At 41.6% G+C, this 22,127-nt stretch overlaps 2 protein-coding genes across 3 annotated transcripts in view; both read left to right on the top strand.

Annotated features, from left to right (window-relative positions):
- The window catches only part of LOC135714148 (uncharacterized), a 48,672-nt gene extending 37,848 nt beyond the window's left edge, over window positions 1–10,824 (top strand). The window contains exons 2-7 of the mRNA XM_065237437.1: window positions 1,954–2,012; window positions 2,082–3,530; window positions 3,601–3,741; window positions 3,808–3,944; window positions 7,068–7,207; window positions 7,283–10,824. Coding sequence (XP_065093509.1) covers window positions 1,954–2,012; window positions 2,082–3,530; window positions 3,601–3,741; window positions 3,808–3,944; window positions 7,068–7,207; window positions 7,283–9,105 — 3,749 coding nt within the window. The 3' untranslated portion in view covers window positions 9,106–10,824. The remainder of the gene's footprint in view (window positions 1–1,953; window positions 2,013–2,081; window positions 3,531–3,600; window positions 3,742–3,807; window positions 3,945–7,067; window positions 7,208–7,282) is intronic.
- LOC135714151 (sterol carrier protein 2-like) lies at window positions 241–22,096 on the top strand. Of its 2 annotated transcripts, XM_065237442.1 has the most exons (6): window positions 241–250; window positions 16,028–16,108; window positions 20,127–20,641; window positions 20,727–20,943; window positions 21,004–21,670; window positions 21,731–22,096. In XM_065237442.1, exons 2-6 carry the CDS (start codon window positions 16,064–16,066, stop codon window positions 21,919–21,921), a joined length of 1,635 nt encoding a protein of 544 aa, XP_065093514.1. In that variant the 5' UTR covers window positions 241–250; window positions 16,028–16,063; the 3' UTR covers window positions 21,922–22,096. The 2 variants fall into 2 exon arrangements, with proteins under 2 accessions (XP_065093514.1, XP_065093513.1); XM_065237441.1 differs by lacking the exon at window positions 241–250 and having other exon boundaries at window positions 15,815–16,108.
- Window positions 22,097–22,127: the final 31 nt, after the last annotated feature.

Here is a 22,127-nt window from a genome sequence, read left to right as displayed (position 1 = left end):
ATAATTCTCTTGGAATACTTCTTAAAATTCATCTCTCTTTTTACTAACGATCCTCATACAAATCTCCTCAGAAACACGTAGGAATTTTCCGCAAAGTTTTGTTTTCCACAACTCCTTTTTAAATCTTCTCAAATTACCTAACAATTGAATTTAGAACTTGCATTCTTCTCCCTTAGCTCAGTCGGTAAAGGCGCAGCTACAAAGCAAGACCATGCTGGAGGTGGCTGGGTTCAATTCCCGGTCCAGTCTAGGAATTTTTTGGGTTGGAAAATTTCTCGACTTCCCTGGGCATAGAAGTATGATTGGACTAGCCACACAATTATACCAATGCAAAAATGGTACAGGCATCGAAAGCTCTCAATTAATAACTGTGGAAGTGCATCTAGAACACTAAGTTGAGAGCACGCAATAAGCTAATATGCGATATGCAATAAGCTTGAAATGCGAAGAAGAAGATTCTTCTCCGAATTCATCGAACAATTTCTAAGGATTTCATGTCAGAATAATTCTGGAATTCTGCTCAGAACTTCTCCTTCGAAAACTGTGTGGGAATCCTGCTTTGTTTGAAATCAACACTTTGAATTCTTTTAAATTTCACTAAAAACTCCAGGGTTTGTCCACTAGATTCTATAGATGGTTCTGTAATTTGTAAAAACCCTTAAAATGCTTCCAAGTCTCAGAGCGTGACAGTTATGACTCCACGACTCATAAGTATGATATTTTTTTTCAAATCTGTGATCTTGAAAATTTTTCAAAATTTCACATTTTAATTATTTTTTCTCCAAATCTTGCATCACGAAGATTGTTATTAATCACAAATTTTAAAGAAAAAAAGTTCTAGTTTCAGACTCTACACAAATTTTAAAGCCTCAGAATCTTTAGAAACTTCTTCAATCACATTTGTCCCCTTCAGTAAATTCCTTTCAGCACATTCTTAAAAATGCGTTCAATTTCGGTTTTTGTTGAATATTAACAACCGGAAATTGTTTAAGATTTGAACCGGGAATTTCAAAATGAAAATTCACTAGCCACCATGCAAATTGTGCTCAAGTGATTAAAGACAACTGTTTCATATGCAGTGGTGTCGCGTAAACTCACTTTTTACCTGAGCTCAGACTTTCAACACCGGATTTAATGCCATATTCATACTCTAATCGGTTGAAAAAAAAAACACTTAATCTTCTAGTTTACTCGATATCTAACCATTGCAAGCGATATTTTGATAATTGTTTATGTTTTGAGAGTTTGTGCACAGGTAGATTAAGGTTAAGGAAACACCATTGTTCATATGTAAGTTGTAGAAGAACTGGGTGAATTTCTGCCCCTGGCGTAAGAACTTGTCGGCAGGGTTGAAAAAGTACAGGGGGGGGGGGGTCCATACACACTTCCATTTAATTTTAATACTGAGGAAATGGCTAATGTCTCCCAACGACGTCACCTTGAAATGTTTAGTTTAGAGGTTTGATGATTTCTTTGCATTCGTTCTCGCCGTGGCAAACATCAAATACGACAAATCTAGATAGAGCTGGAATTAGGGCGTAACAGCTTTTGTAAACAATGACTTCTCTCGATGATTTCTAAGAATTCAAGGTACGTCCACGCAAACCAACCTAACCATCGGATAGGGGAAGTCTTTCCCTACCCGATGAGGATGTTGGTTTGAGCCTTGAATTTCTAGAAATAATCAAGATAAGTCATTGTTTACAAAAGCTGTTACGTCCTAATTCCAGCTCAATCTAGATATGTTTACCTTATGACATTCAGAACTTCGACGGGCTTCAAACCGGAAGCGGCAAGCTTGAACCCGGACCGAGGAAATCTTTCGGGCTGGAAGTTTTCTCGAATTGCCAGACAATATACAACTAGAAACATCTACCTTATTCGAGGAAACCTGTGGTGCCCTCATTTTTCGTAACCTTTAATCTAACGCATGTTATTTCTCCAAATTTCCAGAACCATCCCGGAGTCACAAGAAGAAAAAGAGCAAAGATAAAGACCGAGATCGCGACAAGGTAAGACCCTATCCAACATTCGATCTGCAAAAATTCGCTAAACCCCTCATTATCTACATTCCCCCACAGGAGCACAAGAAACGTCGCCACTCGAGCGACCACAGCGCCACCGTCGGTGGCACCGGTAGCAGCTCGGGCATCCACTCTACCAGCAGCTCCACCACCTCAAAGGACAAATCATCCAGCAATTCGTCAATCCAAAACAAGGAAAACCAACACCATCTGCAACACAAATCAGACAAACCGGAAAAAGTCACCCCCGCCCCGGTTGACTTCCCGGTCCAAATTAAACAGGAACTGTCGATTGAGATCAATTCCACCCAGCTACTGAACAGTGGCGCCGGTGGAGTTTCGGCACCGGCAGTCGCTGTTGCAGCTGCCGTAGCTGCCGGTACGCCAATTTCCCCCATAAATCTACTGCTGAATTTGGAACGAAGTAACAGTGAAAACAGCACGGTCAAGAAGCAGGACGTGTTCATCAAGAAGGAGTACAAGCCACTGAAACCGGAGAAATCTCGGGACGATGTCTCGAGGGCGTTGAACTTTAGCGAAGGCAATGGTCCCGTCTGCACGAGCGCCAGCGCTAGCAGCATCAGTAGTAGCAGCAGCAGCACCAGCAGTAACGGCAATAGCACTAGTGCCACCGGCAGTACAACTAACTTAAATAGTAATAAGAATACTAATATTTTGATAAAAATTGAGTCGCCCAAGAATCTGGACGACAAATCGGTCGTCGTGAAGAAGGAAATTATAACTGACGACGGAGCAGCGACTCCGGAGAAGCTGGTCAACGGAGGTACGAATGTTGTTACTCCGACGGCGATTCTCTCAAGTAGTAATACCTCAACGATATCAACGACGACGGTACCTATCAAACAGGAACCTCCGCTGGAGAAGAGTACCTCCCATGAGCACCATGTTCACAAATCTTCGTCCCAGCTTGGAAGCAGCGTCAGCAGCACTAAGCTCTCCAGTTCATCCTCGTCCACTTCGGTGCACAAGAGTAGTAGTAGTAGCAGTAGCAGGGAGTGCTCACGCTGCTACAAACGATCCAAAATCAAGCGAGCTAATATCGGGATTCAGTGCAAACGGGAAAAGGTGGAATATCCATTGAGTAGTGTCGTGCCGGTGGAACCGTGCACGAGGATAGGTACGATTAGTCGGGACATGAACTGCAACCGAAAGGGGCTCGATCATCTCAAGTATGGTCGGTTCATGCGGATAGAGGTGCACCCGAATGGAGGCGCCTCGGTGGTACACATGTACCAGGACGAGATCAGTGTCCTGTCGGAGACCGAGATGGAGGAACTGGTGAACGAGTTCTTCGATGTTTGCTTCAACGAGGACGAGGAGGGGTTTGCCGACCACGTGATGGGGATCGTGCACAATGCGGCTGACTATCTGCCGGATCTGTTGGAACACATGGCTGAGAACTATGCCAATCTGACGGTGAAGGCGGGGGTTCTTGGTCGGAATTCCGACATTGAAACGTGCACGATGTATCAGTACAATGACCAGGTGGGTTTGAAGGGGGATATTTGAGTGGTAGTGCGATTGGAGATTTGAATGGGATTTTTCCCTTTTGTAGGTTGTCAAAAACTACTCACACGGAACTGTCCGGTACGGTCCGCTACACCAAATCAGTCTGGTGGGAAAGGTTCACGAAGAAGTCGGTGGCTATTTCCCCGATCTGTTGAAACGTCTCGAACAGAACCCATTCCTCAAAAAGGTACAGGTTTAAAACATGGTTGGTTTGGTTGGAGTTTGGAAAATAAAGATGGATTCTGTTTTGCAGGCTATGCCATGGGGAGAGTTGTCAATTGTACAGATGGATCCGCGATTGTCGAACGATGGTCCGATTTTGTGGATCCGGCCCGGCGAACAGCTGGTGCCAACGGCCGAAATCAACAAGACGCCTCTCAAGCGGCAAAGGTAAGTGTAATAGTGAATGCCCCCCTCATAATTTCTGGCAAATTTATGCGGGAATTTGTCGAACTCTATTTGTAAAAGAAAACACCCAGAAACCCGCTAAACTTTTCTTGTCCAGTTATCCAGTTGGGAATCGTGTACAATTATTATTATGAATACCTAGCGTCATCTCCAATTGCTGATCTGGGATCTTGACAATAGAAAGGTTGTTTTTTTGTTTAACAGTGTTGATCACGAATTATCTTCGGGTACATCATTCCATGCACGAAACTAAGCGAAAATTCTATAAAAGCATCATAGATCGTTGCACTATTGTCACAAAGTTTCTAGATACTTAATATTAGCAAGTTGTTTCAGAAATTTTAAGAGTTTTTTCAGTCTCGAGAGAATGGAATTAAATGAAAAACTCATCTATGTTTTACGCTCTTATTGAGTTCCTGGACCGAAATGTAATTATGCATTTCATAACTAAAGCCCGTAACATGGGTAGATCACCTTTTTGTGTTACGTTACATGATGTAAGATCTACCATCGATTCCTAGTCCTGAGTACTTCAAACTATGGTAACAGGATTTTTCAGTAATCAAAGGAATACATTTTAGTCGGGTAAACGCTCCTATAGTTGCGGTACGTTAGAAGCGTTAGGTTCCTATAGTTGTGTATTAAGTCTCCATGCACAACTATAGGAACCTAACGCTTCTAACGTACCGCAACTATAGGAGCGTTTCCCCTCCTTGTTATTTTTTTATACCTTGTTAATAGTGAAAAGTCGTCGGGTTGCTTGTCGGGATGATCTTGAAACAAGGTAAAAATGAGTTAGTTAGTCTTCATCTATGTGATTCCTAATCTTCTATTCGTTGTTCCCTAGTTTGAAGTGGTTAAGGCTAGGGTTCTGCATGGTCATTATCGGTGTCATTGTTTAATTTTGTTGCTAAGGAATCCAATTTTAACTGACAAAAAGGTGCACCTTTGGAGGGTTCTCTCACTATTCGAAGGGTATAAAGAATAGATTCCTTGCGATGAAGGGAACAATGACAACTTTATCAAAATCGAATACTTCATCATTTCTGAATAGTGATGGAGTAATACGACATGCACTAAACTAAGGACACGGGATATAGGGTTTTTGGTCTAATTTCCATCCTACTAAGCACAACCCACGCTTTACCTCTCTATCTTGAACGGGTTTTAACTAAAAATGAAATATTTCTATCAAAGATGACTTCTAAATGTATTCTCCTTCCCATATGAACCGTTGAACTTGATAAACAGCCACACATTGTTGAGATAATGTTAAAAATCTAATACTGCTTCTTGATTCCAAATTCGTCCTACGGGTTTCAATTCCGTCCAAACGCATTGAAACGCCATTGGATTTTCTTCGTCCTACCGGATGAAGGTAGAAAAAGCGAGTTAGCTAGGAGCGCTTCTTTTGTTTTGAGAACAATGAGTGTAAATATTCACATAATACCGAAGACAACATATCAAGAAGACTGGCAACTCTACCATTTTCTCATACGACCGCTATGAGACCGGCACAATCGCGTCATCTCAAAAAGATCAAAGATTACAACCTCAGAAGAATGGTTTGTATATTTGCTCATTTCTCTATACGTTATTTCCACCTTCACTCGAGCGCAGCGCTAATGTTTTTCTGGCAGAGTTGCCAGTCTTCTTGATTTGATGTCTTCTACAATACGCTATAATCACGGGAAAAAAAGAGTTCCCATATTCGTGAACCACAGCCGTGAACCATAGTTCACGGTGTATATTTGAGAAAATTTTGTTCTGGATAGCTGGCCGTGATTTTTAGTTCACGGTCCGTTCCCGTTTTCGGGAACGGATTTTTTTCCGAGTAGGCTTTGTGATATAGCTTGTGAGCTAACGCTTAGGTACAAAGTATTACTGATTTGTGCACGGTGAAATCATTGATTATACTGATGTTTTCTGCTCGATAGAACGGAAATGGACGATTACGACAAAGTAGCGCTCTACCCTACTACAATAGATCAAATCATTGGAAATTTGTAGGAGTAATGAACGCTTCGGTCCCCTAAGGAGCTTGTTGGAAGATTTATGTGAATATCTGAATGATTCTTGGAGATTCTAACTTTTCCCCAGAGGAAACGCTTTTTGATTCATGTCGGTCAATCTGCCGGATCGATTCTTCAGAAAAAGTAATACCTAATACATGGTTAAAGTTTCTAAAGTTTCAAAAACCAGGTTTCAAAATTTAGTGATATTGTAAAAAAAATTGCCCATGTGAGATCCAACAATTCAAATGTTTTTTTTAGTCGATCTGGAATGCAAAAGCGCTTTCTTCCACCTTTTTATCCGCCTCCAAACACCAACCATCTTCATCGAGTGACTAACCTTATTGTCCTATGACAAGCATCCCTCCTCTTTCTTCACCTGCTAACTTTGCTTCGTCCTCTTTATAATCCCTCGAGTGGATCCTTGCCGGCATTGCAAAGGAAACATTTGTTCTCCAGTCCTTTGGAACATATCTTTAAGCCCGCCAAGAAATCTCTCTAGGGTGGTCTGCTTACATCAACAGATCGAGACTAGTGGTAGAAGATCTACATGCATGTAGCCGTCAGCCTTTCCGTTCCTATAATGAAATTTGCGTCTCTCCAGACTATAATGTAACGTCTTCATATCTTTGTCAGTATTGAACTAAATGCCATTTGGTTTACCATTTCCATTTGTCGACTGTTTGAATCTGATTTTGGCGTAGTTCTAACAAAGCCAAGAGCACTGTCGAGAACAATCAAAGTTTACTAGCTAAAAATCTAAGATTTTAGGAAATTTACGTTTGAGAAGGCTACACATATCTGGTGGAGAATTCTTAACCCTTTCCAGAAGGTTTTTCGTTGTTTTGAGATGCAAAATGTGTTTTTAAAAAAGAATCAAGGATACATATAGACGAGAATAATGAGCACACATAGGTGCTTAAATAAGCACTGTCTAATCAACGGTAGATTGACCAAACATGAAACAGATCGAAAAGTTATGGATCACCTGTGCTACCATGGGAAGGAGAGGTTTAAGATGGTGACCGGAAAAACCATCAGACACTTTTGGTATCATGAATGTTAATCCAACTCATTCCCCCCTCAATTTTAGGACTCGAATCAACGAGCTCCGGAATTTGCAATATTTACCCCGACTGTCGGAGGCCCGAGAAACCATGATCGATGACCGCACCAAAGCGCACGCCGATCACGTCGGACACGGGCACGATCGGATGACTACTGCTGCTGTTGGTAAGTTTTCATCCAGCTGCTCCGGAATCAGTTTTGCGACCGGAAACTGATGGCCTTTCTTGTTTGTTCTTGCAGGTGTCCTCAAGGCTGTCCGTTGTGGAATACCGGACGAGTTGAATCGTATCACCAAGGATGTGGTCGCATTCGATGCCCACTGTTTCCCGCATTTGGTGGAAAAATTGCAGCTGGATTTGCATGAGCCACCGATTTCGCAGTGCGTCCAGTGGGTGGAAGATGCCAAGCTGAACCAGCTCCGGCGCGAGGGTATCAAGTACTCGCGGATATCGCTGTACGATAATGATATCTACTTCTTGCCGAGAAACATCATCCATCAGTTCCGTACGGTGACGGCGGTGACCAGTATAGCGTGGCATCTACGACTGAAGCGGTACTATCCGGACCAGGAATTCGTCCAGGAAATCGCCAATGGGTACGAGGTTGATCCACCGCATTACAAGGAGAAGCAAACGATCTTGCCGCATCCAATTTCGGCGGAAGATACTAAGAAGAGCACTCCGGTCAAGCGAACGCATGATGGCAGACCAAAGAAATCGGAGAAGAAGGATTTGAGTGCAATCCCACCAGCGGCGATGGTACCGGCGGAAGCTTCGACTGCGACGGCGGCTCCGGCAGCATCGACGGCGGTGGTGGCTACGGTTCCGGAAGTTGCGATGCCAGTGGTGAAAGAAGACAAACCTGAGATTATCGCGATAGATGTTGAAAAGCAGGCCATTGAAGCTAAGATCGATATGAGGAAGCTGGTGAGGGATGACAAACCATTGAAAGTCCAGAAGAAGAGCAGCTCAAGCCATAAGCACTCATCGTCGTCGTCTACGTCTTCTCATAAGCATCACAGCAGCAGCGTGGGAAGCAGCAGCAGCAAGAAGGACAAGCATCGTTCCAATGGCGAACGAGATAAGGACAAAGATAAGGAGAAGCATCGTGAAAGGGATAAGGATCGGGAGAGGGAACGGGACAGGGATAAGGATCGACATCGTCACCATAAGTATCATTCCTCTTCGGGTAAGTTGTCCAGTTCTTCTTCGAAGCATCAGTCGAGTGAGGAGCGGAAACGGAAGTTGTCTTCATCGTCGTCGGAACGACATCCGCACAGTGCTAGCAGCAGTCGGCGTGAATCGACTTCAAGTGTGACGAAAGAGAAGGAGCATGCAGTCGGTCAGGTACCGTCAGTTCCACCCATGGCAGCTGAGATCGAAATCGATAACAACGTTGAGGTTTCCAGCCATGGCCAAGTCATCTTGATTGATTCAACGCTCACGGAAGCACCAGCAGTCAATAGCAATTACGAGTCTGTGATAACTTGCAACGACGAGTCCAAGCTAACCGTCGCAATGGAAACGACCATCTCGGCTGAAGGTGATGAGATCAGCACCGAACCGTTGCTACTTTTGAAATCGGAAGAGGAAATCATCACCACCACCATCGTGGACGACGACCAGCACCTAAATGCGGTTCCCGTCGAGCAGCACTGCGTATCGATCTCCCATTCTTCCTCTCCATTGGAAATCCAGAATCATCCTCCGCCTCCTCCACCACCTCCACCGCCACCACCACCCGCCGAAGTAGCCCCACCGTTGCCGCCATTACCACCCGCACCGCCGGCTCCCGAAACCCCTACAAAAGCAACGTACAACCACCACAGCAGCGTCGAACACCATTCAGCAACGCCAAAGTTGAAGAAAAGTATTCATGTATCAGTAGCAAGCACCAATCACTCTAGTAGCAGCAGTGCTCATCACTCGAAACAATTGTCATCATCTGGTTCTTCGTCGGCGCGAACAGTCAGCACAACACCTTCCAAAAAGTCCAGTGACCTGCTAAGTTCCATCATGGCAAGTATGGAGAGCACGCCGAATCGTAATGCAAGCAATTTCTAAGCCCTCCCCTGTGCGACGTCTCGTTCGTCTGAAAGCTTACGTTTCGTCCCTTTTGCTAAGTTCTATTTCGATATTCAGTGTTCCTTGTTCGACGTCCCACAAACTCGTAACCTTCAATTTCTGTATACAGTGTATCGTTGTCCTGCTAGGAGAAAAGTTGTGCTATACATCACTTCAAAGTGTGTAATATGATAATGTTTAGGTAATCAGTTAAGTTAAAATTGGGCACGAATTTTATCAATTTTTAGACACTCTTTCAATGTTTGCGTGACAGTTACCCATACCATTTGGATAAATCTATCACGCCAACGTTCAAAGTGCAACATTGTTTATAACATTTGTAGATATCTGTAAATACATTGGATGTTATGCACCAACTGCACAGCTTTTCTACCCGGGCGGATACTGAAAGTACACATACAAAAATCACACACTGCCACCTACCTTCAAATGGATATACACGCAAAAAAAATCTAGTAAGCAAATAAGGAAAACAAAAGTTCGGAAAACGTGCTCTCATCTCTTAATCATTAACGATCTCCCATTTTTTTAGGAACAAAGCAGCGAAAGATACGCGCTTTTAAATGCTTTGGCAACCTTTCCCTTGAGAAAGCTATAACTAAATGTGTAGGAATATGAACCTAACGGACTCGTGTCACACATTTACACGTAACACACACACACACACACATACATAAACACGCATTGTTGCACTTTTAGTGAGCTAGAAATACAAACAGAAAAAAAATTAAACTCACAAAACAAATGTATGAAGCAAATAAAATACAACATATTTTATCTCTTCTTCGAAATGAAAAAAAAAAATCAACACAACTAAGAAGCAGAGATTGCTAAAATTAATGTTAAGACAAAAAAATATTATAGTGGATAAGTCCAAACAAAAACATACATATAAAGTGAATAAGTAGACTTTAAATCCAGGAGCATACAATTCAAAACAACTGACTACGGAGAATGTTACTTTCACCCCAAACATATTCGATCTGTTGAGCCGGCTAATTAATTTAACAAACGCCCCTTTTTATTCCCCTGAGTAAAATAAAACAAGCAAGAAGGTTTGGAGCGGCAAACACAAACATCTTGATATCTCTACGTATAAATAGCAGTTACGATGCTTGATAGTTATTAACCCCCTTTCCGGCGATCATTGTCGGTCGCGGTAATCCGTAAGCTTTTGGTAAGTTAAATTATTTTTTAAATATACATAGATTTATATATAGGTATATATATTAAACCTAGATGCTGTTGATCTACAATAACTTATTCGATACGATATTTTTTTTTGGTCTCAAGTCCCCCGTTTAAGTCCTTTTTAATATTTCACACAAACACATACACGCCCTCGTGCTAGTTACGCTGGTTTGTGTCAGCTGCGTAATCTCGTCGATTGGCTTTAGTTTCCTGAGAATGTCTTGAAATTCTAATCGGCGACTGCATCCTAATTTTGCTGAATCCCGTATCTTGAGTCGCTCTACTGTTCACAATGTTTATTTCAAGGAAAATTATTTATCCCCAGCAAGCCCCCACGTAGAGATTAGCCTATCGCGTCGTATGTATATTTTATTATATATAGAATGAGTAAGAATTTATCTCTATCCACAATCGATTACACACACACATCTGTATATTTTAAGAGAGTAAATAAAAAACAATAAAATACTGTTTACGGTATTTAATGGTGTAAGACAAAAATTTAAATTACGTCTTTCATTTGGGCTTCTGGTGAGGCTGAGGAAAGAAAATCCCTTGCTGTGCATCTTCTAAATGTGTATACGTTAATTTTGTGGCTATCTTAAATGTTTTTAAATGTAAGCAGTTCCAGTATTATTTTCTCTGCGGAGGCTCCGTCGTATCAATCAGTCTCACCTCCACAGGCAATCGTTACCCTCTCAGTTCTGTCATCAAGTACTCAGCTTCGGCGGCTTGTGTTTGGGCCGAGGAAATTAAGTAGAGGATCCTCCCGACACAGTCCTTACCCGGGCACGAGAACCAGTATCATACCCAAGGTAGGGATACATAACAGCACATAACATATGTGTAAGTGATAACAAGGGGGGGGGGGGGAGGTGACTGTCAAATACGATCAATCGTCGCCTAGTTAGCATAACTAAAGAGGCTGAATTTATAAAGAGACGACATGTCAAAATTGGAACAATCGATTGTCTGTCAAAGTCATAGGAAAAGTCATTCCAATCGAGCAGAAGACCTGTCAAATGGATAAGATGTCACCTCTTTATAAATTCAGGCTCTTTAAGCATAACAGGTTCCAAACGACAACAAGCAACGATGGTTTGTTGATGTTTGAAGTCAAATTCACATATGGAAAATCCATGAGTGTAAGCAGGTGAGTCCCAGTGAATTTGTCGTCTCTTTCGTTCTCCGTCTGTTGAAATGGGTGACAGGGTTTGACGTCACACTCTTTCAACCATTTAAACAGCGGGAGAACGAAAGAGACGACAAATTCAATGGGCTTTACCTATTTACATCAGGGGTGATGCACATATTATGTCACGTTCTAAGGGGGAGGGGGGGGGGGGGTTATGATTTTGTGACACACAGTGCATTAGGTATAGGAAACACTAAAGAACCTAAATTTATAAAGAGACGACATGTCAAAATTGGAACAATCGATTGTCTGTCAAAGTCATAGGAAAAGTCATTCCAATCGAGCAGAAGACCTGTCAAATGGATAAGATGTCGTCTCTTTATAAATTCAGGCTTTTTAGGTAAAACGTCACGAGAGAGGGGAGGGGGGTAATTTTTCCGCAACTTAGCGTGACATAATAAATGGATCGCCCCTGATAAGAGTCCCGCCAAGAGAAAACACTGTTTGTGATTTATTTTTCGTCAGAGTAAACGGCAACCATATTTTTGCGTTAGCATTGGATGACTTTCATTCAGAAGTGAAAAATTTCATGTCGATAACGGAGCTTCTCGGAGACGAAAATAATTATAGAACATGAGAAATGTTCAAACAAGTGCTTGGTATAACGGTATAACTTATAAATACCACAATGTACTAATTAAAGCAAAGTAATGTTTTTCATCTAAAACTACTAAAATATTGTCAGTAATGAATGCAATACTTGAAGTTCACTTGGCTGTGGGAACAATAATGTTTATTTATTTTGCTTGTTTTGTACCCCGCTTGACAGTTCAATTGGTACTCCTGGATACACTCTTGACGGGACTCTTATTATACCATTGACTCTGATTTACATCTCATTGATGAATGATCAGTAGGCCGATTTGGCAGCATATTCCGCCCTTGAGTGATAAGTATGTACACTCTACAACATATGCATGCCCAATCTACGTAAAAAATCACGTAGCTGCTTCGATTGCTGCAACTTTAATGTTTACATGATTGTAGTAATATTAACATACCATGTCATGTTCACTGGCGCTGATGATGAATGTGACAACATTGTCTCGCCAAACTTGTATGTGCGGTAATGTGAATGTGTTTGAGCTAGCGGAAAATGAGTTTACGTGATTTACATGCATGAAGTTATTCAATATCAATGAAGTTTATATGAGGTCCGGGCCAACAGGCAGCTTTCTTGCGTTAGTAGCAAAAATATTGTAAACATTGCTGAGCCCTCAAGTGACGACGTCGCCTCGTTGGGCTAAACCCGTAGCCCCAAGGGGTAGGTCGCTTAGAACAGTGTGCCAGGCACAATGTTTTATACCGTTGCTCAATATGTTTCACAACAACGGAACATCAATTCATAACACAATTTGTGGCACACTTTTGACACTTGAACTTTTATAAGAAAAAATCTGGCAGCCCTGCTAAATGCTTTGTTGATGACGACCAGCTGGGTGGCAGCCCTATCTTGTTTGCCTGGCCTTGAAAAGAGTTAACATCGCTGCGGGCCCGCGAATCGTGGGCCCCACTGACAGCTCATAATTTGTAAACAAATAGAAGATTCAAGTCCGAATTTCAAAAAAGGCGTGACTGATATTTTAGATATTCTTAATATTTTTGCTTACATTTTGTGAAAAATAAACTTAGAACTCATAAAATATTATTTTCTGATTTTCTACCACGAAGTCAACCATTTATATGGCATAAAAGGGAAAATAATTTCATTTCATTTGATAAAAATAAGACACTTCAGTCACGCCATTTTTGCAGTTCACACTTGAATTGTGACGTTTCAGATGTTGGTTTCAAAAACATGGCGGCATATCACCCAGCTGATGACGACATGTTGTTTATTTTGTTTCGCAAAATTCGCGAATCTTGTTTTTTTTTATCAAATTAACAATGAAAAGTGGTCTATGAAAATTCAAGGTGACTACATATAGGTGTTCTAATGTGTCAAATTCATGATTCAGCCATGTTGGATTTTTGTATGGGACAGCGACCGAGTTTGTTTACAATTTGCTCTAAAACCGAAGGTCTAAAAAATTTGAACCTATGAAAAAAATGGTTCATATTTTTTTCTTATGAATTAACCACAGAGGAAAAAATATCCGCACAAATCTAGAGTTAGATGAAATGAACACGTGGAGTTTCCCCACTGTTTTGGTCATAATTACAGAAAATCAATCGAGTTCCACATATGTTATGTGACTTAAGGCAACTATTGTAAAACGGTCCACATTGGGGTCTACACTGATTGACGACAAACAAATAAATAAATGCAGGAACTGTAAATCTAGACTAACATTTGAAAAGGGCGTAATTCCAAAATGACCATATCGAGAAAATCGCTTCTGAATTTTGTTGACCTAAAAATTAATTCTATGTCACGACTTTCCATTTTCTGGTTGATTTTATAAGCATGACATATAGTTAATAGTGTAACCTATCATCATGCATCACTAAAAACTCAAAAAAAGTTTTCTTTGTCGTGAAATTGAGAAGAAAACATCATACGCCTTGATAATTTTATACATGTTGTTACCCCCCAGATCTTCCACCATTTGAACTGCCAACACTGGTGATACGCCGTGGAAGTACACCCTCGGGATTTTTTGTTTGTTGTTCCGCCTTGGTTCTTCGTTCGCAAATTTTGTGAGAGTGGAATTACGCCCGGAGATTTTTTGGTCTTCTTTTTGTTCGTTGTTTACACGTGAACTATCAATCGGATGCATTTCAAATGAATCGGGCGTGACTAGATACTACAGAATCAAAACATTTGGCATATTAAAACGATATAATTCGTAGTTCTGGTGCAAGGCGTAAAAACCAGATTCATGATAGAGTTGAAAGTTGGAAATACGCCATGTAAGAAGAAACGTTTTTGATGATTTGAAGTGATATTTTCTTCTATTTTTTCGTGTTTATCGAGTAGTTTGTGAACTATTCTCTCTATATGTGGCAAAATATGGTTTGCTTACATTTTGGCTCTTCCGCCCCTTTCAAATGTTAGTCTAGAAATAAAGTGATTTGAAAATTCAGAAATCCTTAAGGTATTAGTACACGAGACCTGAGTGGTGCGGAGAAACACGAAATGGTTGTCAAAAAGAATCCAACTGGTGCTGTCAAAAAGAATCCAACGATCTAGAGCTGCTAAAAGTGATACTTTTATCATACAATCCCCGTCGGCAGAGAAAGTATTGTGGTCAATGTTGAAAATATTGTCATTTCGGCATTTTTTTACTAATATTCTTCAACAAAAAACTTGCTCAAATACTCGGATGTAAACAATGTAACGAACGAACGAACCTGCACGAACTGCTGAAGGAAGAATGCAAACAAACTTTATAAGAGTCATGTGTGTAGGTGCACTCCCAACACCATGTACACGTTATTTATGGAGCAAAGGGTGAACTTTCGACAGCATGTATATGCAAATTGTGAGCAGTGCATTAGCAAAACAATTTGTGATATCGGAAAATTTTCAAGTTGTTTCGTGCTGACTTGCAAAACAAAAACGGCTGTGTTCGCAGTATCCAGCACGAGACAAATATTTGTCTTAATTTGACAGATACATTAAATGTATCTGTCAAATTAAGACAAATATTTGTCTCGTGCTGTCTCGTGTACTATTATACCTTTACATCAAATGTGATGCCTAATTATTATAATATTTTCGATTTTCAATGCATCAACACAAAATAATGTTTTGCATTATTTTTTTTGGTGACTTCAATTTGGACTGAACTTTCTGTAATGTTTCATAGGAGTACCATTCAGGATTTATTTTAAAAATTATAGGGCGGTACTTTTACCCAATATGGCACACTTGCCCTAGTTCCACTACTTTCCTTTGATTTCTCTGCGGCCTCCGGGATCATCACGTCGAATGCCATCACTTCTTCATCGAGCGCACACGCATTAAAACAAATGTTTCCTCTATACCAGTTAGTATGGTTAGTTAGGTTAGCAGAAGTGAATCGAAGTTATTGTTTATAAAAGCAGTTTCTCCCTAATGAAATGATTGCATCGATATGTCTTAACAAATCCAAAAACGGTAATTTTGAATGGCCGTGGTACAAATTCACTGGGGTGTGAAATGCGATGAAAAAATGTTGTGTTCTAATCATACCACACCCCTGCCAATTGAGATTTGACAGCAGCTGTCTTGTTCTGTGTTGTTAAAAACTCATCGCACGACGTCCGTGCGTCAGTCGGTGTTTGTTTGTTTTTTGTACGTGCGGTTGATGTGTCTGTGCGCTGCACGATCATTATCTTTTCGTGTAGTCGTCTGTTCACTTCACTTGCTGGAACTGGTCGCGAATCGCGATTTCCATTCATTTCGTGTCTTGATCTCGGCTTAGCCACTACGCGGCTACTTTTCTCTCGTATCTACTACGAACTGTAATTACATTGTGCAATTAGACTCCATTGCCCGTCGTCCACTGTAAGTCGGTCGAGTGGTGTAGTTCGGTTGTTGTGATTGTGCGGCCTAATTCCGTGCGTTTACAGACCAGTGATAACGTAGTGTAATCATCCGAGACGAAATTGAACAACAGTAACAAAATGGGTGTACCGAAGGTCTACGTCGTCGGGGTCGGAATGACCAAAGTAAGTTTCAATTTTTTTTTTCGTTGCTTCATACCATTTTCTCGTGCAACGCAGCGCACTTCATGACTATAATGTTGTTGAGAATACAGCAGGTTATATGAATGGTAATTGTATAATGATGAAACACTACGTATGCGAAAAGCGAAGGTTTTTTAGGGGAGAGTGAAGACGAGCGAGCTCTGTTGGGTTTCCTTGCATTCTTCCAAATTTAGTTAGATACTTGAAAAACATTGCATGGAGGTCACGAATTACCTCAACTCTCTGACATAACATCTCGTGCATCATTGAGATGCTGTATACCAATCTGCTAAGTCATTAAGTCAGGTGAAACTACTGCTTTAACCACTTAAACTAGTTTACGACACTTACCTAGAATCGGTATGAGAACACTCAAGTGTTCAATTCTATTGAACTCAACCTTTGAACCCGGCTATTATCTCGTGTGCTTGATCTGTGCTTCCCGCCTTGTATATACACGTAAGCTCACACTACAGATCCAAATCACTGTTAATCACTTTGAAACTTCTTTCATTCAATGAACAATTCCACTTCCGAACTAACGATCGTTCAACAACCCGCTCGCGACTCCAGTAGACTAACTAACTGAGTGGCTACTACTGACGATGGTAAACTCTTCAGAACAAGTCCGTCACTAGTAAATAAAAAAACAATAATTAAAGCCAAATGACCTTTCATCTTCTTTGTCCATAAATAATATCGAATGTGACGCGCGCTGATGGCTGCGAACTTGGGAGAGAAACGACGAACATCAGCAACCGGCCACTGACTTGGCCACAATTAGCATACCAACTTGCTTTGCTTTAGCGATCGAAGGGGGTTGCTCTTATTGTTTTTCATTTGTATCGGATATTCGATACTACGAATCGAAGCCGATTGTATGCGTTTCTATGGGGAATACGGTGTTAGCGAGCGTGCTTCCGACACCTGAGGTTTCTCCATACAATACTCACTGGAAGCAGAACCCATTGGTAGTAAGTATGAATGTACAAGTCATAGCTGCTTAAACAGGGGAAGCGCGGTCGCAGAGTCCATCAAGCGATTACGTTTCACCTTACCAACTACAACTAGTGAAGAGACACACTACAAAATGCTTCAAACCGGTAAAGTTATGTAACGGGCAATATGGGTGGCTTCGAAGGAGAACGGAACCACACGTGTTTTATGAGGGAAGATATTGTGCCGTGTCAGTGATGTTCAATTTTGGTGACTTGGAATTCAAATCAATCATGATGGGCAGAGGGAAAAAAAACTCGTTAAACTGCTTACTAATAAATGACCGACTCAGTGGTGTGACGTAGTTGTGGTCATTACTTTTAATAAATCAGATGCCAGTATGATTGTAAACTTCAAGGTTTTGCAGTCTTCCGCGTTTTTGTTTGCTATGTGGTGAATTTTGGTTGTACACTGCCGTTCAATCTTACCCAGTGACTGAGTAAATTTGTATTGCTATCTCTCTTTTTTCTTAGGGAAATTTACTCAGTTTTCATATATTCAAAATAACTGGGGTTACTCAAAGCTATGAATAGCAATACAAATTTCTTATTCAATACTCAGGACTAACGTTCATCTTAAAACACCTCTGAAGTGGTCAGTTTGCCTTGCAATCGAATCATAAAATGGATGGAAATTAATATTTGGTCGGAGATCTCTTTTGGAAACTGGCACTGGTTGAGAGACTACAAGAGGTCGGTCTGGACTTCAAAGGCTGAGGCTGGTCTTATTTCTAAATGTCTTGAGCAGGGCTGACAGGCTGTGTTTGAACCGGAAAAAAAGCCGGAAATTCGAATTCACCGGGAAAAACCCTTGAATTTCACTGACAAATCCGGAAAAATATACTTCGTCCTCTCTTCAAAAATAAAAAAAAGATTTTGGACTTTGAAAAAAAAAAATTCAAGCGACTTGGGCTGGACAAGATTTTCGGGGTATAGTCGCTAAGCGTGACTGCTATTCACTGCATGGGTTCAATCACAGCCGAGGTCGGTGGGATTATTCTGAGTCATAAAAATCCCAGGTCACGTCTTCCTTCGGAAGGGAAGTAAAGTCTGGTCAACTTAGAATCTGGACACGTAAAACCAGGTGTTTCTCGGGATTAAATTGACGTGCAAAATGCAATTTAGTTCAAATGAAGTTATTTTATTGTACTTTCATAAAAAAAAATTACAAAATTACTCCGTTCGGATGAACTAGCGGACTTTCTTTGGAATACCTGCCATTATCTACCACACACTGATCTGGTCATCAGCAGCTATTTTTTCAGTTTCCGGGCGAATCGACGAAAACAAACTTGAAATTGCTGGGGATAGCACCCCGTGCTGTGGCCAGATAGAACTTGTGTCCGGGAACCTGCCTGAAATCCTTCTTAACATAGATTTCTTCGTCCTCTCGGTCATACAACTTCCGGGTACGTGTTCTAGCTACTAAATTCTGCTTCATCGATCTGTTCGGTTGCTTGGAGGCACGGAATGAACGGTAACCTACTCACAGGCGAATCCTCCGGACGGTACTATGGCTGGCACCAGTGCTGAGATTTGTCATTGTCATTGATAGACTTTCGCGCGATATTGACAAAATTGTTTATCACGTAGTCACTGATAAAATTGATTCTCAAAAAAACCTTTGTCAAAATCTCATTCATTTTTTCGTCATGACAAAGATTCACCTGGCAACAAAACGTTTAATTTCGTGCATTCTGTGTCCCATTATCCAAGCAGTTCAGGACGTAGATGCTTGTTGGAACTGAATAATAAACAAATTCGCTATAAGCTTACCCATGATATCCTCTAGACAAGTCCTTGAGTATCCTATCTTGCCCCGAAAACACTTAGGACTTACCCCCTGGAAATTATCTGGTCTTAGTATGTCTAAATGTGAAGTATAAGCAACAATCAATTCGAAACTAACGATTTTAAATTGGCTCACTACTTGACTAGCCTATTGGTCCCAAGCAAACGATTAACGTACCCCATTCTAGTCGAAATTCTAGTACTACGCAATTTTTGTTTTGATTCGCTATGAAAGTCTGACAGATAAAATTAGGGGTTCGTGGATTTTCCAATGTTTCGAGGGGTGAATCGATTAGCTTGGGACCGAAAAGAGTACCAGAGCTGAGCCAAAAAGTTGAGCTCGTTTCTTCGGGACCTTCTGGTCTTAGAGTTACCTCTATGGTATAAGCACTGTAAGCCTTCTGACTTCTCCCTTAACACCCATGGAAATTCATAGACTTGTCCGGAAGATCCTATGAGCTTGCTTGGAATCCTCTCAGTTTTTACTAGATCCAAAACCGTGGAGTTCGTTTAGACTTGTCCTAGAGGCCAAGAATAGTTCTCTGGACTATGTCTACGGGGTCTACGATGCTTGTCACAGTACTAGAGATAAATAAACATGTTTTGACAATGAAACCCATGTTGAATTCTGGAATTGTCGATTTACAACAATCAATCTGTAAATCCAAAGAAATAATATTTCAAATTACTAAAAATTTCTAGACATCAAACTTTTTTTGCCGGCGTTTAAATTAATCGTTAAATGTGTGTTCGGTGAAGAACAGGCGAGTCTGAAATCAGTTTGTCTATTGATCTTTCTTTGACGACTCTTGAATAACAAAAATAGCTTCTGAATTGAATGGTTTGAAATCCAGCAAATATGTCAGGTGCCTTTAACTTTTAATCTTGCTTTCAACCAAAAAACAAACCAAAGGCTTCATGACTGAGCCATTTTCTCCGCCTAGTATAGATATCATACGCCATATCACCGCTGCACAAACAATTAAATTCATCACTTTTTATAACCATCCTCCAAGATAAAGCGCTTGAACTTTCATCCATTCGACGGCTTTATCTGCGATGATTTGCTATTTCTGTCTTATCAGGCCAAGCTTGTTTTGACCCGATCAAGCACGTACCAAGCAAATAATGGTTTGCTCCATTCTGCATAACGGCAAACACAAAATCGAACAACAACTAACAGCTCTCACTATGTTGATTCCTAAAATCCAAAGTTCGAGAAACCCGGCCGCCGGGAGAACTTTGACTATCCACAGATGGCCAAGGAAGCCGTCACGAAGGCACTGAAGGATGCCCGGATCCAGTACCAGGACGTCCAGCAGGCCACCGTCGGTTACGTGTACGGGGATTCGACCTGCGGACAGCGCGCGCTGTACGAGATCGGATTCACCGGTATTCCGATCTACAACGTCAACAACAACTGCTCGACGGGTTCGACAGCTCTGCTGCTGGCCAAGCAGCTGATCGAAACCGGAAACAACGATTGTGTCTTAGCGCTTGGGTTCGAGAAGATGGAGCGCGGTTCGCTGACGTCCAAGTATATGGATCGTACCAATCCCGTTGAGCTGTTGGTGACTGCCATGGCGGAGAAGCATGACATTACGGGGGCTCCCATCTCGGCACAGTTGTTCGGCAATGCCGGAGTGGAACATATGAAGAAGTACGGTACAAAGCCGGAACATTTCGCCAAGATTGCTTACAAAAATCACAAACATTCCACCAACAACCCGTAAGTGGTATTCATTTAAGGTTTTCGATCTAGATCGGTGGCGCTGTGGTTGCCTACATTTAGGCGTACATTATGTTTCTTGCAGCTATTCGCAGTTCCAAGATGAGTATTCGTTCGACCAGATCGTCAAGTCGACACAGGTGCATGAATTCCTCACGAAGCTACAGTGCTGTCCCACGAGTGACGGATCCGCGTGCTGTATCGTCGCTTCAGAAAGTTTCGTGAAACGGCACGGTTTGGAGTCGCAAGCTGTGGAGATTGTTGCTATGGAAATGTCGACCGATCTGCCGTCGTCATTCGGTGTAAGTTTTCTCTAGATTCTTGTTTAGGGAACGTGCAATTCAACAATCTGATAATTTTAGGAGGGAAGTGCAATGAAGATTGTTGGTTACGACATGACCCGTAACGCAGCCGAGAAGGTCTTTGCCAAGACGAACTACAAACCACTGGACGTTGATGTGGTGGAATTGCATGATTGCTTCTCTGCGAACGAGTTGATCACTTATGAGGCCCTAGGTCTGTGCCAACCGGGCAAAGCTGCGGAATTCATCGACCGCGGGGACAATACCTATGGAGGTCGTGTTGTTGTAAATCCAAGTGGGGGGTTGATTTCCAAGGGACATCCTCTGGGTGCTACTGGGCTGGCCCAGTGTAGCGAACTATGCTGGCAGCTGCGAGGCCAGGCCGATAAGCGACAGGTTAAGGGAGCCAAATTGGCCCTGCAACACAACATTGGGCTGGGTGGTGCTGCTGTAGTGGGTCTGTATCGACTAGGTTTCCCGTACGCCAAAAATCCAATCAACATGAATTTGACGGCGGCGGGTAAGATCAAGGATACGCCTGAAGGTTTCCTAGTCGCCCCGTACATGAAACTACTCGAGGAGGCGATGGCTGATGATAAGGAAAACTTGATCGAAAAGGTGCGTGGAATCTACGGCTTCAAGGTCACCAACGGACCCGATGGAGCTGAGGGATACTGGGTCATCAATGCCAAGACCGGAAAGGGCTTGGTTACTTACAAGGGAACGGGTAAGGATACACTGTTTGAACAAACCACATTTCGACTGTTATCGTATTATTATTTTTTAGATAAACCCGACGTAACCTTCATCATCAACGACATCGATGTGGTGGATCTAATTTCCGGCAAGTTGAACCCGCAAAAGGCCTTCTTCCAGGGTAAGGTGAAAGTGCAAGGCAACATGGGCCTGGCCATGAAGTTGGTGGATCTACAGAAGCGTGCAAATTCCCGCATCGAGGAACTCCGGGCAAAACTGTAAACTAGTTTTGGTTGTTAGTATATCAGTAAAAAATTAAAAGATGATGAAATGCAACATGTATTTTTCCATTTATTTTGGTTCCGTCGTGGCATTTTTAAAATGTGGTGATTTTTGTACACTAGCTACAGATATTTTTTTTAATAAATTTTTTTATAACACCGGTGATAGTTGACTACTATACGAAACGTTGTTTTATTGAATCCGAA

The sequence above is a fragment of the Ochlerotatus camptorhynchus genome, unplaced genomic scaffold (assembly GCF_037179485.1).
Source record: "Ochlerotatus camptorhynchus isolate MF236.1 unplaced genomic scaffold, CSIRO-AGI_Acam_v1.1 ptg000622l, whole genome shotgun sequence".
NCBI classification, from domain to species: Eukaryota; Metazoa; Arthropoda; class Insecta; order Diptera; family Culicidae; genus Ochlerotatus; species Ochlerotatus camptorhynchus.
Note: the sequence above shows the minus strand (reverse complement) of the source record. Positions and strands in the feature narration are given on the sequence as shown.